The 16,729-nt window shown below is 41.4% G+C and overlaps 1 protein-coding gene across 1 annotated transcript in view; it reads left to right on the top strand.

Annotated features, from left to right (window-relative positions):
- Positions 1-16,729, top strand: part of LOC124620119 (protein bark beetle) — a 351,158-nt gene that overhangs the window by 197,918 nt on the left and 136,511 nt on the right. The window contains exon 12 of the mRNA XM_047146790.1: positions 5,870-6,332. Coding sequence (XP_047002746.1) covers positions 5,870-6,332 — 463 coding nt within the window. The remainder of the gene's footprint in view (positions 1-5,869; positions 6,333-16,729) is intronic.

Raw genomic sequence — 16,729 nt, 5'->3', positions numbered from 1 at the left:
ACAGTAACCTATTGTAGATCCCTTGAACAAAAAACTGTGGCAAGTTTTTGAAAAAAAAGCATAGGTCACACCCATGTACAAGATGGGCAGTAGAAGTGATCCACAACTACTGTCCAATATCCTTAACATTGATCTGTTGTAGAGTCTTAGAATGTATTCTGAGCTCAAACTTAATGAGGTATCTTGAGCAGAAGGACCTCCTCAGTACCAGCCAGCATGGATTCCGAAAATGTCGATCATGTGAAACCCAACTTGCACTTTTCTCACAAAACATTCTGAAAGATTTGAATCAAGGTAGTCAGGTAGATGCTGTATTTCTTGATATTCAAAAAGCATTTGACTCAGTACCACACCTATACATATTATCAGAAATATGATCATATCAAGTATCAAGTGAAATGTGTGACTGGAATCAGGACTTTTTGATAGAGAGGACATAGCACATTATCTTGGAGAGTTATCGTCAGGTGTAGAAGTATTTCAGATGCTTCAGAGAAGTGAGTTGGGACTCTTGCAGACAATTTTAATAGTAAATTCATACTTTTTGCAGATGATCCAACTACACTCCTGGAAATGGAAAAAAGAACACATTGACACCGGTGTTTCAGACCCACCATACTTGCTCCGGACACTGCGAGAGGGCTGTACAAGCAATGATCACACGCACGGCACAGCAGGCACACCAGGAACCGCGATGTTGGCCGTCAAATGGCGCTAGCTGCGCAGCATTTGTGCAACGCCGCCGTCAGTGTAAGCCAGTTTGCCGTGGCATACGGAGCTCCATCGCAGTCTTTAACACTGGTAGCATGCCGCGACAGCGTGGACGTGAACCGTATGTGCAGTTGACGGACTTTGAGCGAGGGCGTATAGTGGGCATGCGGGAGGCCGGGTGGACGTACCGCCGAATTGCTCAACACGTGGGGCGTGAGGTCTCCACAGTACATCGATGTTGTCGCCAGTGGTCGGCGGAAGGTGCACGTGCCTGTCGACCTGGGACCGGACCGCAGCGACGCACGGATGCACGCCAAGACCGTAGGATCCTACGCAGTGCCGTAGGGGACCGCACCGCCACTTCCCAGCAAATTGGGGACACTGTTACTCCTGGGGTGTCGGCGAGGACCATTCGCAACCGTCTCCATGAAGCTGGGTTACGGTCCCGCACACCGTTAGGCCGTCTTCCGCTCACGCCCCAACATCGTGCAGCCCGCCTCCAGTGGTGTCGCGACAGGCGTGAATGGAGGGATGAATGGAGACGTGTCGTTTTCAGCGATGAGAGTCGCTTCTGCCTTGGTGCCAATGATGGTCGTATGCGTGTTTGGCGCTGTGCAGGTGAGCGTCACAATCAGGACTGCATACGACCGAGGCACACAGGGCCAACACCCGGCATCATGGTGTGGGGAGCGATCTCCTACACTGGCCGTACACCACTGGTGATAGTCGAGGGGACACTTAATAGTGCACGGTACATCCAAACCGTCATCGAACCCATCGTTCTACCATTCCTAGACCGGCAAGGGAACTTGCTGTTCCAACAGGACAATGCACGTCCGCATGTATCCCGTGCCACCCAACGTGCTCTAGAAGGTGTAAGTCAACTACCCTGGCCAGCAAGATCTCCGGATCTGTCCCCCATTGAGCATGTTTCGGACTGGAAGAAGCGTCGTCTCACGCGGTCTGCACGTCCAGCACGAACGCTGGTCCAACTAAGGCGCCAGGTGGAAACGGCATGGCAAGCCGTTCCACAGGACTACATCCAGCATCTCTACGATCGTCTCCATGGGAGAATAGCAGCCTGCATTGCTGCGAAAGGAGGATATACACTGTACTAGTGCCGACATTGTGCATGCTCTGTTGCCTGTGTCTATGTGCCTGTGGTTCTGTCAGTGTGATCATGTGATGTATCTGACCCCAGGAATGTGTCAATAAAGTTTCCCCTTTCTGGGACAATGAATTCACGGTGTTCTTATTTCAATTTCCAGGAGTGTATATATAATAAAGTACTGCCTGAAAGAAGCTGCATAAATATTCAGTCAGAACTTGATATAGTTTCAAATTGAGGCAAAGATTGGCAACTTGCTTTAAATGTTCAGAAATGTAAAATTGTGCACTTCACAAAATGAAAATACATAGTGTCCTTTGACTATAATTAACTATTGCAATTGGCCAACTGATAGAAATATCTAGTTGTAATGCTTTGTAGGGATATGAAATGGAATGATCACATAGGCTCAGTTGTGGGTAAATCATGTGGTAGACTTCAGTTTATTGCCAGAATATTGGGGAAGTGCAATCAGTCTACAAAGGAGATTGCTTGAAAATCACTCCTGCAACCAGTTCTAGAATGTTGCTCAAGTGTGTGGGACCTGTACGAAGTAGGACTAACAGAGGATACTGAACATATACAGAGAAGGGCAGTGCGAATGGTCACAGGTTTGTCTGATCCATGAGAAACAGTCACAGAGACACTGAAGAAACTGAACTGGCAGACTCTTGAAGATAAACATAACTATCCCAAGAAAGTCTACTAGCAAAGTTTCAAGAATCAGCTGTAAATAATGCCTCAGAATATATATGAGGGTTGGAACTTAAATAGTGGCAACTATTTATTCACAACCGATAAAAAAGAGTTACATGTTTGCACCTGTTACTGTTCTTTAAAGTAGTCACCAACGTTGTGTAGAACCCATTGCCAGCGATGTGGAAAGCGTACTATACCGTTAGCAGAGCCTGTTCTGTTGATGGTGTGAATGGAGCAATCTACTTCCTGTCTAATCTCTGAAACAGTACCGAAACGAATGCCATGAGTTGTTCCTTCACCTTTGGAATCAAATCAAAGTCACAAGACCTAAGTCTGGGGAGTGTGGTGGATGGTGCAGTACTTCCCAGTCCCATCGAGCAGCAGCCACAGCATGCGCTGTATGCTTCCACGCATTGTCGTGCAAAATGATGGATGGATTGTGCAGAAAATGCCGCTTCTTTTGCAAAGCGGGTCGCAGGTGATGCTCCAAAAACAAACAGTAATACTGGCATATTCAATCTTGATCCAACTCCATTGTTCCTGTTTCGAAAACATAGTGACACCATTACGTTAGACCACTTGCTCACAAGTGACTGTGTTTCCCTCGATTGTGCGCATGGCTGTGTCATGGGACGGGCAAGTCCATTTGCTTCGGAGGTAAGTTGGGTATGTCAACAACGTGTGCTATCAGCGACAATAGTAGATTCCATTGCATAGTGTCTCCACAGCAGTGTTGCCACTATTTAAGTCCCAACCTAATGCACACACAGTGGCATTTAAACATTCTTCCCACTCTCCATGCGTGAATGGAATGGGATGAAACCATAATGACTGGTAAAATGGGACACACCCTCTGCCATCCACTTCTTGGTGGTTTGCATATTATGAATGTAGATCTAGATATAGTTCTAGAAGTTAAAATAAAATGCCAGTTCCACTCAACCCTATCTTCCTCTTTAGGGAGGGGAGAACACCAGAGCATTATGCAGTCTACATCTGCATCAAAGTTTATACTCCGCAAACCGCCATAGGATACATGGCCAAGGATACCCTGTACTATACTCCATATGCCAAGAGAAGAGCGCTGACAGCTGGCAGCGCAGTTGCCGGTATTCGACACGGACAGGCAGTGGGCCAGCAGCGGTTGCCCAGTACTATGGCAAAACTGGGGTGTTGCCACGGTAATGTGAACAAAAGCTCACAATCTGACTGGCCGTTGTGGATGCGCCAAGCACGTGCGCCAAGGCCGCGCCAACTGTCAGGGCTCTTCTCTTGCCGTGCACACAGTAGTCATTTCTTTTCCAGTTCCACTTGCAAACAGAGTGAGGGGAAAATGACTGTCTGTATGGGGAAAATGACTGTCTGTATGCCTCCATATGTGCCCTAATTTTTCGTATCGTACCTTCATGGTCCATATGTGCAATTTTATGTTGGCGGCAGTAGAATCATTGTGCAGTCAGCTTCAAATGCCGTTTCTCTGAATTTTCTTAATAGTGTTCCTCAAAAAGAATGTCTCTTTCCCTCCAGGGATCCCCATTTAAGTTCCTGAAACATCTCCTGAACATTTGGGTGTTGTGTGAACCTACTGGTAACAAATCTAGAAGCCTGTCACTGAACTGTGTCGATGTCTTCCTTTAATCTGATATGGTACAGATACAAAACACTCTAGCAGCACTCAAGAATAGGTCACACAAGTATCCTATATGTGGTTTCCTTTACAGATGAACCACACTTTCTTAAAATTCTCCCAATAAACTGAAGTCGACCATTTGCCTACCCTACCACAGTCCTCACAAGCCATTTCCATTTCATATCGCTTTGCAATGTTACATGCAGATATTTAAATGAATGAGTGTGTCAGGCAGGACACTACTAATGCTGTGTTCAAACATTTTTGGTTTGTTTTTCCTAAGCATCCACATTAACTTACATTTTTCAACATTATGAGATGGCCACCATTCATCACACCAACTAGAAATTTTGTCTAAGTCATCTTGTATTCTCCTGCAATCCCTCAACTTTGCCGACTTGCTGTACACCATAGCATCATCAGCAAACAACAGCAGATTGCTGTTCACCCTGTCTGGCAAATCATTTATGTATATAGAGAACAACACTGGTCCTATCACACTTCCCTGGGGCACTCATGTCTCTGATGAATACTTGCTATTAAGGACAGCATACCGGGTTCTATGACTTACAAAGCCTTCAAGTCACTCACATATCTGTGAACCTATTCCATATGCATGTACCTCCATTAACTATGTTTGTTTTGATGTAATATCTCACATTCATAATGGTGACAACGCAATATTAGGTCTACATCTACATCTACATCCATACTCTGCAAGCCACTGACGGTGTGTGGCGGAGGGTACCTTGCGTACCTCTATCGGTTCTCCCTTCTATTCCAGTCTCGTATTGTTCGCGGAAAGAAGGATTGTCGGTATGCTTCTGTGTGGGCTCTAATCTCTCTGATTTTATCCTCATGGTCTCTTCGCGAGATATACGTAGGAGGGAGCAATATACTGCTTGACTCTTCAGTTAAGGTATGTTCTCGAAACTTTAACAAAAGCCCGTACCGAGCTACTGAGCATCTCTCCTGCAGAGTCTTCCATTGGAGTTTATCTATCATCTCCGTAATGCTTTCGCGATTACTAAATGATCCTGTAATGAAGCGTGCTGCTCTCCGTTGGATCTTCTCTATCTCTTCTATCAACCCTATCTGGTACGGATTCCACAGTGCTGAGCAGTATTCAAGCAGTGGGCGAACAAGCGTACTGTAACCTACTTCCTTTGTTTTCAGATTGCATTTCCTTAGGATTCTTCCAATGAATCTCAGGTCAGTGATGGATATGAGAAAGAAATGCGTTTACTTTCTGATGACCACACCAAATTGATTTTTCCAGAAATTTGTGCACATAACTAGTCCAAAACTTCTATTCCATTTATAATTGTTTTATTGTTGTCATTGACATCAAATACTTGCTGTAATTTGCAGGAATATAGCAATAAATATCATCTTCTGACTGATTTCCAGTGATTAAATACCATCTTACAGTATGCTTTTTCAAACCTCCAGTGTGTGATATTACTGTGTTTACTACATACAAATTCCAAGCTCACTTTGCCGATTGCCATGACTATATGTGGAGTGCAAGCATCAGAGCAACTGCTACTGGCCTGTGAAGCCTCACATCTAGACATATCCATTTTCTCAATGGAAAGGCTCATTCGCCCTCAGATGACTTAGTTTTTTACTATGTATGTGCATGTGCATTTAATTTTATTGTAGTTGCCATTATGTGGCAAACATACCACTGAGTTATATTTAATATCAAATTGTTTCAGGAAGGACCGCTACAATCTCTCACGGCTTCGCTACCTCCCGTATCTTTTGCATCCAAGCAACCCTGCAGCAACTGCGTATGTCAGGCATCACACGTACATTGCACCTTTTATACGTTCAGCGGGCATTATTGGGGGAGAAGTGGATGGTCGTGAGGTCCTAGCAGCTGGGGAATATGAAGTGCGTGCTGATATCACAGTACGTCCGGGCGGGCTCTTAGAATTGCGACGTGGAGCCGTCCTACGATTCCCTCCAGCACTGGGTGTGATGGTTGCTGGACAGCTGGAGGCTCGTGGGACACGCCCAGGTGATATCAGACTAGGATTACTGGAAGTGGCAGACCCTGTAACTGGACCTGAGACAGACACGGATTCAGGAAACACACTTGGCACCATCACAGCTGAAGTAGATGAACGTCCAGTTCGACTCCTCGGTGGTACGACTGAAACAGAAGGGAGGCTTCAGGTGAGTTCAACTTTAATGCTCTTGATTACTTCACATACTAGCTTTGGAAGTGGGTACTATTAAAAAATAATCAGGGAATTTACTGGGAACTGTAAAAAGTAACCATCTTAGGCAGAGTAACTACATGACGGGTACTCATTAAAAAATAGTTATGCAATCAAGTTTTTGTTTGTTTGCAAATAAATGTCTGCAGTGCTGGAACACAATGAAATACCCATACCAAAGTACAGTAGCATGCCGCAAAATGAAATGCTACAGCCCACTGATAAAGTGGAGATGGGTCGCGACATTTTGTTTTCACTCTGTAGCGCCATGCTGTAGTACTGTGGTGAGGTGATTTCAGTGTGTTTTGGGAGTGCACTCATGTTCATGCAAAAACAATGACATAACTTCTGTTTTCATAGTGACAGTTAAAATTTTATTGCTGTCCTTCATATACTGTGACAATTGCAGTTGTTAATGCCAAAACTCAGCAAATAGTTGGAGTGGATACAAGATGAGAAGTAATCACCACATGCGTTGAAGACACTTATCCCATTGGGGGACGAGATGTTCAATGCCTTTTTTCATAGAATGTCGTTGGCTGCTGATGGATCCATAACCACTCCCAAACGTGCACTTCCTTGTTTGACTGAAACTGACATCTAAGAATGCTGTCGGACAGAATCATTCTGTTGCACGATACAGCCATACCCCCTCTGCACACACACACACACACACACACACACACACACACACACTGCAACATCCTCCATACAGCCCAGATTTTCACATCTTTGGCAAACTGAAGAAATATATGAAACAATGGAAACTCCAGGGTGAATATCAACAATGTAAGGAAAAGATAGATTGCTACTTACTGTGAAGATGACATGCTAATTTTCAGACAGGCACAATTAAAATACACTTACAAATTAACTTTTGGCCATAGCCTTTCTCAGAAAAAGAAAGAGAAATACACACACACACACACACACACACACACACACACACACACACACACACACACATACATTCACATAAGCAAGTACGCCTAATGCACACATGACCATCATCTCTGGCATCTCGGACCATTCTGGATGCCGGTTTCAGTCAGACGAGGAAGAGCAAGAATGGGTGTGGTTGTGGATCCATCAGCAGATGACTGTGTTCTGCAAAACAGGAATTAACTGTCTCATCTCCCAGTAGGACAAATGTTGTAATGCGTGTGGTGATTACTCTTGAATGGAGATGTTCCATGATTCTGTTGTGGTGGGTGTTCAGATTTCATTTGACAGCACCTTATATGTAGAAGATGTACTGATGCTTTGTTCTAGGTATTTTTTTCTCCAGTACATCACTTTATCATTCATTTGTTCATGTTTTGTAAAACGTCATTGTAACATGAGGGTAGAATTTACATTTTGCTTGAAGTGATCCTAGTTTCATAAACAACAGTAGTTAATATACTTAACTGTAAGCACCTACACATTAAAGCATGTGTTTTCATTTTGACTCCCGTTGGTTACCTGATTTGTCTGTCTTGACTAGGGTTGCCAACAGTCCCATATTGTAAGGGATTTCCTGTATTTGAGGATTAAAAAAATTAACCCATATGGACCTCATATGGGATGCAAAAATTCCATATTTACTGTCTTTCCAGTAATTTATCTTATTCTTGTAACTCATTTGTTGAAATTACACCAATATTACACATATATATACTGATCAAGATAATGAAGATAATGAACTTATCTTGTAACACATTGATTGGAATCACAGTATGGTACACCACATTACTTGTTTATTGTTAGACAGTGCAGTTAAGTTCGAATTTGTGTAAGTGTAAGTCACTTATCAAAGTAACTTACATAGTACATTCAATGTATTACTGAACGATACAGTGGAACCTCACATAGTGAGCATAATTTGTTCCAGAATCTTACTTGCAGTGTGAAACACTCGTTAAATGAAACAATTTATTCCGTATAAAATAATGTAAAATATGATAATGTGTTCCATGCCATTTATTGAAAGAAAATTATACATACAGTATTATGTACTTCATTATTCACAATACATAACTAATTCTTTTTTACTAGGAAGCTATCTATAGTCATTTGTTTCTGCCGATGCTTCAACACTTGGCGAAAATGCGACACAGCATTATCGTCAAATAAATTTGTAGCGCACATAGCCACTGCTCTATTGGGCTGATGATTTTCAGTATACGATGCAACCGATTCCCATGCTTTCAGTATTTCTCTTATTGTGCTGAAAGATTGCTGCTTTGCTGTTACCACCTCCTGCTGCCCCTCTGAAGAACTCCTGTCGACAATTTCATGCTGTGAAACAAACTGCAACTCCATAAGCTCTTTGGTGGTCATTTCTAGGCTGTGATCTTCCACAAGCTCATCGATATAATTGTTATCCACTTCTAGTCCCATGCTCTTGGCCAAAGACATAATCTTGTTGACTAAGGTTCCACTGGTACTGACTCAGATACCTTAAGAGTCACATGCAACAATGCACTCCGGGTAAAGCTTCTTCCAAGCAGAAGTCAGAGTTCTCTTGCTAGCCCGTTCTCATGCCTTTTTGGACATCTTGACACAGGCACTTTGTTGAAGTGATATTTCCAAAACTCTATGAGAATGAGATTGGTAGCTTCAGTCAACTCAAAGCAAAGCTCTAAGAGTGCTTTAGTGTAGAGATTCTTAAAGTTAGAAATAATCTGCTGATCCACAGGCTGAAGTAATGGAGTGGTGTTCGGAGGCAGAAATTGGATCTTGATGAACTGAAATTCTTCAAGGTGGTGGTCGTGTAGGCCTGGAGAATGGGCAGGAGCATTGTCCAAAATAAACAAGACATGGAGTGGTAGATTCAGGGTGTATACGACCCTGGACAACTGGGAGATCCGGGAAAAACCCAGGAATTTTTTAATCTGGGAGAAAACTGGGAAAAACCCAGAAACATTTTAGAATTCTGGGAAGTTTTTATTGTTTTATTATTCAGTTAACTTTTCGTAACTTTGACTGGTAAGAACCAATACTCCAACGAAAAATATTACTGCATCTCACTACTGCAGAACAATACTGACAGCAACATGTGTCAAAGGCTTTAGGAAGACTATGCAATGTTTCATAACAACAAATTGCCTCCGATGAGCATGACATTTCAACTGTTTACCTTAGATTCATTTGAGTGGTTGCGAGCGAGCTTATGTGCATGTGCAGTTGAGTCGCATAACAGTAGTACCTTGCTCCCGCTTCTGGCTACAGAAGTGTGACAGTTAGCTGTATAAGCAATAGCAGCAAGCAGTCAGATGCTATACGGAAAAATTTTACTGGTGCGCCTAAGCTGCCAGATTCACATATGCGACCGAGCGAGGTGGCGCAGTGGTTAGCACACTGGACTCGCATTCGGGAGGACGACGGTTCAATCCCGTCTCCGGCCATCCTGATTTAGGTTTTCCGTGATTTCCCTAAATCGTTTCAGGCAAATGCCGGGATGGTTCCTTTGAAAGGGCACGGCCGATTTCCTTCCCAATCCTTCCCTAACCCGAGCTTGCGCTCCGTCTCTAATGACCTCGTTGTCGATGGGACGTTAACCACTAACCACCACCACCATTCACATATGCACAATAGGCCCGGAACTAGGGGTAGGGGGCAAGGGCAAACGAGGGTATCTACCCTGGATGGCAGTTTCAAGTGGGGTGGGGACGCCAAATTCATATTCTCGAGGAAAAAGATCTTGTTTCACAACGCACCTACCATCCAGCGCACGTTGGTCTATCGATTACTCATATGATTTTGAATGCATCCCTGTTGGTTTTTTAACATTTTTGATCAAATTCTAAGTTGATTTCTGAATGAATCGTAAGTTGATTTTTGAATGCGTGCATAGTGTACGTGATGTCTCTGCCAGGGGAATCCCCGTCGCATCTAGAAATAAACTTTCCTGCAGACAAAAGAGGACGAGGCTATACGAGCCGAATGGGTGAATGCCAATCACTCACTGTTTATGTGGTTGACTGGGTTTGCAAATGATCAGCATTGTTATAATTTCTAGCGAATTCCATAGATTCACACTACCAGAGTGGAAATAAATGACTAACAGGAATAACAGGCAACAAAGATTATATCTTGTCTACTGCGGGTATCCAAGGAAATGAATTTTTGACAGAAAATGTTTGGCCAGACCGCTACACTACTAAGGGCCAGTTATACAGTCCCCAGTTAACAGCTGCCAAAGTTCTATTCTGGGAGTCGCGCGGAAAACGAGTTGTACGAACACGTAATAACTTCTAACTGGAGAATAAATGTGGGATAACTAAACCGGTGATTGTGGCAGGGTTAGTGAAGTTAACCAGAGAATAAGTTTTGACACTGGCAGGAATAGTTACAGAGTTAGTGATGACAAGATTGTTTGTTAGAACGAGGAAAGAGAAGCAAAGGGGACCCACACAAATTACGGAAGAATATGACGATTCAAAATTTATATAAAAATTTCGTACTACTACTTTTCGATCTCATGCTTCAGAAGCTAGAGAGTATGAATGAAATGTGAAACTATTTCCTAACATAAAAATTTTTGCTTGTAGTAGGCCTAATAGGCATTTGATATTGGTGCTTCGTGAATTATATTCTGTCGTGTTATAAAAATGACAATTTATGCCAAAACAGTCTCGTTTATTTGGTGTGTGTAACAATTGCTGCAATATTAGCCAGGCCTGTTTCGTTTTATCTAGCAGACAGTGACAAAATACACATAATCAGATCGGGAAACCACACCAGTCTTGGGTACTATTTGTATTAACAGAGTTTCTAGTATTAGACAACATTTCGTTTTTTCATGTAGCAAAATGTTGACGAACTTTGATGGGGTAATAGATTCTTTCCCAGAAAGGAAAGTATGCCATATAAAGCTGTGGCAAGATTAGAGAGACAAAAAAGTTAGGACTTAAAGATTGAAGAAATGTGTACTGTCTTTCTTGTCTCTTGTTTTTATTCGTTTTATGTATCCTATATTTAATTTTATGTCACACAAAACAGTTATTAGCTAACAGTCAGTAAAGACCCCAGATTATCTGAAGAGGTCTTGTTCTGCCAATTGCAAATAATCTCATCAAGTATTAAGTGCAAGATTTTTTTGAAGAGGGGCAGGATGTCAAACTGGCTGACTGGGAGCAGGAGAGGCACCGTAGGACATTTTAATTTCCACTTGCCTTATTATGGTTTGATGGCCCCTTTACAAAATATTACATGTTTGAATTCCACAGAGCGAAATACAGAGACGTGCGATGGAAGAATGCTGTGTAAAGAGGCGTGGCACTGCACTTCGGCACACTTAAGACCAAATGACATGTATAACGTTCCCTTGAACATATATGTTTTATGTAACAGACTCTTCAGAAAGATGAGTGCTAAAAAATGAAGGTATCTTTGAAAAGTCGATTTTTTTAAAATTTTTGGCATCTTACCTCAAATGCTCGAGGGAGGGGAGTGCCACTCTCTAATATTGCCCCGGTTCAGAAATATTGTAGATCTGGACCTGATGCACAGAGCAATCTGAGTTGTAGTGAGGAGGTGGTAGTCTCCACGTGACCTGTGTTTATGTTAAGTGGTTTTGCTGGTTCCTCTTCGTTGCTCTCACATCAAATGAAAACAAAACAGATTTCTGTGGCCAGGAGCTATCAAGTGAATTAAAATACATTCACATAATTATGGAAGGGTAAAATTTGTTATTAGTTTCAGATTTTATTTTGTTTCAACCTTTCTGACAGTCAAGTGTTAATCGCCTTGCAGAACAGTGAAGTTATTTTTGTCGGTTTGTTAAAGGAATTTGACTTTTATTAATCTTTTCTGCTGAGGCAGTCAGTTTATTTGAAACGAAGTGTTTAATTCAGCACTTTTGGCTAGTTTCAACTGTTCGCTGCGTTTCAAGTTCATGTTTTCATCTTCTAGCACGTATGATATTATGCCATAATAAAGAACGAAACATGAGATAATACAGTACTGGTACTCCAAGAAAATTTACATCTGAATCTGGACATACGAATGTGCACTTTAAGCAGAATTATGCGTTTTAGTATGGTTCACAAAATTCCCATGTCTTGTTTCTTTTATGACATAATGTAAGATCTTTTAATGTTTTATACCTAGGAATGTATGGGCTTCCTGCGTCATCATAGCTGCGCAAGCACAGCTCTCTGGCAACTGCTGAAAAGAATCTATTTCTAACAGGTTGTGGGAATATATTCCGAATACTTGTTTGAAAAGCGTTACTTTCAAAGTAAATCTCATATTTTGCAAGATAAACTCTGTACTCGAATGTCCCACAAATTTCTAAAATCACAGAGCGTTTGACTCTCATTCAAAAATCAGATCTTTGAGGATGACCATTTAGAATATTTTTGAGCCCAAAAGATCAGACACTTATGTCGTTGTTAAAAATTTTACTTGCACATTTGTGTGATCTATCGTAAAGTGTAACTCGCGCAAAAAAGATCAACTTTATGTGTGACAGCATAGCTCCTCTTGCAGCTTATTAATCTTAGAGACCAATATTATACGTGAAAGCTTTTCTTTTCTTGTAGCAACACTATGTATATTAATTTAAACCATTACCTTTTCCTATTTGTGTGTTTGCGCTTCTTAACAGTGATGTTGCTATTGGCTGACTACATCACATGTCTTATGCTCTGAATATCCGCTGACATCGGCTGACGAGATTGCTTGACATGAGCTACGACTGGCTTACAAAAGTGCATTGCAATCTTGACTTCAATCCTTCGGAAAGTAACATGCGGTGTTTGGTGGAATTCGAATTTATACTTTCCTAATATGAAAATATGCAGTGTACATGTTGCTGCACATCAGACATCTTTCCAAAACGTGTATTTTCCCCTGACTTTCATTTTTTAAAGTGCCGGGAAATTATACGCCGGTGTATAAAACCACTACCATTGAAAGGATTGATAAGTTTCATAGTTCTGAGGATAAGTATACTGTTACGTAACACGGAATTAAGTGTACTTTCATCCGGGAGAAAGTGTATTTTTAACTGGGAAATCAGGGAAAAATCCGGGAATTTTTTTTCCTCGTCCACGTATACACCCTGAGATTTATCTTAATCAAATATTTTTTCACCGTAGGACCAAAAACTTCATTGATCTGGTCAGAAAAAAGATCATGTTTCTCCCAAGGCTTATTGTTGGACCTCAACATCACATTTAACCTGCTCTTCTGGACTCAACACTTCTTGAAGGCTCATGAAATTTCTGAATGTTGAACAGTCAACAGTTCATCGCTTGCATTGGCACAGAAGATGGTCTTTCACTGGATTGTGACCAGGCAGTGTATTCTCCTATTCTGTTAAAAAGGTCTTTTTCCGAAATAGACCCATCTCATCATAATTATAAACCTGTTGTGGCAGATAACCCTCAGAATCTGTGAGCATCTTGAAGTTGTTCATGAAGTTCTCTGCTGCCTTTGAGTCAGAGGTGGCTGCTTTGCCGTGCGTCACAACACTGTGGATGCTGGTTCTTAGCTTAAACTTCTTGAACCACTCACAGCTTCCCTTAAACACTTCTATGAGCACAGAAGATTCTGGCGTCTTCTTAATGAGGTCAGTGAAAATTGTTCTTGCCTTCTCACAAATGGTGTTCTCACTAATAGTGTTGCCCTGCAATTGCTTTTCATTTATCCATATAAAGAGCAAATTTTTGACATCATTGAGAATATGATACCATTGTTCAGATACTCATGTCACTCCTTTGAAGCATCCATCTCCTTAATCTTTTGACTGTTCTTGAGTACAGAGCAAATAGTTGATGTAGACAGATTGTATGTGCATGCTAAATCAGCAGTGTTCACACGACATTTGTGTTTTTCATTGATTTTATGTTTCATTTCTAAGGTAATTTTCTTTCTTTTATTGTTGTCTTCTTGCAGTTTAATGTTCAGAGGCATTTCTACGAGGCTTATTAAAATATGCACACAAAAAAACACAGTGTGAACACAAGTTTAGAAAAATATGTGATCACAAACTGCACCAAGATAGTAGCAGAAAGAACTCAGACTGCAGTACATGCTAAAGACATTGTTCGTATGCCACTGTCGACAATGAAAGAGGTTTATATTGTTGAATGTTTCTCCTGCTGTGTGTGAATGGCTAGTGATGTCTCACTAAATCATCGTCACTTGTCATCGCTCGTTAAGTGAGTCATTTTTTTTTTACAATTTGTTTTGCTCATTATGTGAATTGCATGGTATGGGAGGTGCTTGTTAATAAGGTTCCACCGTATTTTGAAGTTTAAAAACTTCTGACAACAATAAACGATGGTTTATTTAAACAAACCAGCTCTGGAACAGTGGCTATTATATGTAAACAACAAATGTCAATTATAACAGTCAGCCTTGACACAACCTGTCCCTTGCATGAATAACATTAACATTGAAGTAATAATGTCTAACTCACTTCCTAAGTGAGTTAAATGGGTGTCTGTTTATTTAGAAAGATGAGAAAAGAAAAATACGTATCAAATTGCACAATGCTACCAACATGGACATGAGAAAAGTAGTACATCACAGCTACTTCGAGTCAGTAATAAGGTATGGAATTTTATTTTGGCGTAACTCAAACCATGTGTGTCGAATATTAAAACTATAGAAACCCATATGTATCAATATCACCAATATCTATAACATCACATTTATCAAACTCTGAACATAGCTGTGTGATCTGGATGTTTGTTTTTTGTATTTATCTTTTAACGCGTGAACCTAACAAAATTTTGTTTGTGGGACATTGTAACAACAGTTGTACTTTTAGATTGGTTGTGTCGAAGAACGTAACAAAAGCATCTGCTTCATCACACACCACACTGTTCTAACCACAATGTGGTCAGTTTCTTGCAACATTATTTTATTTTGGCTGATGTCTTCTAGGACAACAGTTGTTTTTGCTCCAGTTTCATGATTCCAATAGCTGCATTGTCATTATTTATGTCAGTTAATGCACTAGTTAATTTCCTGCCAGGACTGTCTGCCAAAAACAACACATTGTGTTTATTACCCTGTGGTTTTTATCTGAGTTGTTGCTGTCCTTAGGTGGCAGTTTATTTTCTGTTGTCTAGAAAAGTATTTGTTGTCAATATTTTAGTCAGTATCTGCGCTACATTAAAAAAAATGTTTATTTGTGGAATGGGAAGGGTGTTTGTTGCTGGAGAAGTGCACATTATTCCTGGATTTCTTTTTGAAGCACTAGAATCATATGTTGGAAGGTACAAAAAGGAGCCATTAGTTTTTCCCAGACTTTACTTGGCCTATCATGTCTTTCATAATTTAATATTATATAAATGGGCGTGCTATTATTCATTTAGAAAGCAGCTTAGTTTTTAATCTGAATTATCATATTCAGAATAGTTTTAAGAAATGACAATATAAATATCCTTCCGCATGGTGGATACCATCGTGCTGATGAGAAACAAACTGCATGTAGGGGTGGACTGGTCCCCAGGGGTAGATACATAATTGTGCTGTCCAGAATGATGAGATCACCCATGAAATGTCAAGAGAACATTTCCAGACCAAAATGCTCCTGCCTGGTTGCAGGGTGTTTGCTTTCAGATGTTTCAAGCCATAAACTCTGATGGAGTGTAAAATGTGATTCACATGGCTGGTGCTGTGGAGGCCTATACACAGGGAGGTTGGCCAAATGGTTGTTGAGCAGGCACTGTTGGTAGCCCCTTTGCTCATCTGCGTGGTCAGTTGCTCAACAGTTGCACACGTTTGCCCGTACACATCTCTGGAGCCATTTTTCACCCCCGTCATCTATGACCCATGATCCACTGCAGTTGCCTCAGTGCCAGTTGTGGATAGTGCCATTTTGCCATGCACAGTATACTTTAACCACAGTGACAGGTAAACAGTATACAGACTCAGCCGTTTCAGAAATGCTTCCATCCTCGGCCCGAAAGCCAATGATCATGCCCTTTTCGACGTCAGATAAATCACTCCACTGTTGCATTACTATGACTATTGCACTCTTCCATGTTCCCCCAGTCATGTTTTATGTTCCCTCCAGTGCTAGTGCTACCACCTGCTGACTGAGTGATTACTGCATGTTGACATCGAACATGGGGGATGGTCATATTAATGTGACTGGGTCATGTATACGGTGGTTTGTTAGAAAAACACAGGTGCCAAGAGCTGTGGCTACAATAACATCCAGGGAATGATGACATCCAGACCTCCCTTTCTTAGTGATGCATTGTGGACATCACATGTGCAGCATGAGAAAGTCTGATCTCATTGCAATATTCTGCAGTTTTCATTACACCAAACAACACAATGCCGTTTTCATTACACCAAACGACACAATGCTGAAAGTCTTTCAACCAGTTGTCACATCGAGAA

Source organism: Schistocerca americana, chromosome 6, assembly GCF_021461395.2.
Source record: "Schistocerca americana isolate TAMUIC-IGC-003095 chromosome 6, iqSchAmer2.1, whole genome shotgun sequence".
Taxonomy (NCBI): domain Eukaryota; kingdom Metazoa; phylum Arthropoda; class Insecta; order Orthoptera; family Acrididae; genus Schistocerca; species Schistocerca americana.
The sequence above is the reverse complement of the archived record's forward strand: the minus strand, read 5'-3'. Positions and strand labels throughout refer to the sequence as shown.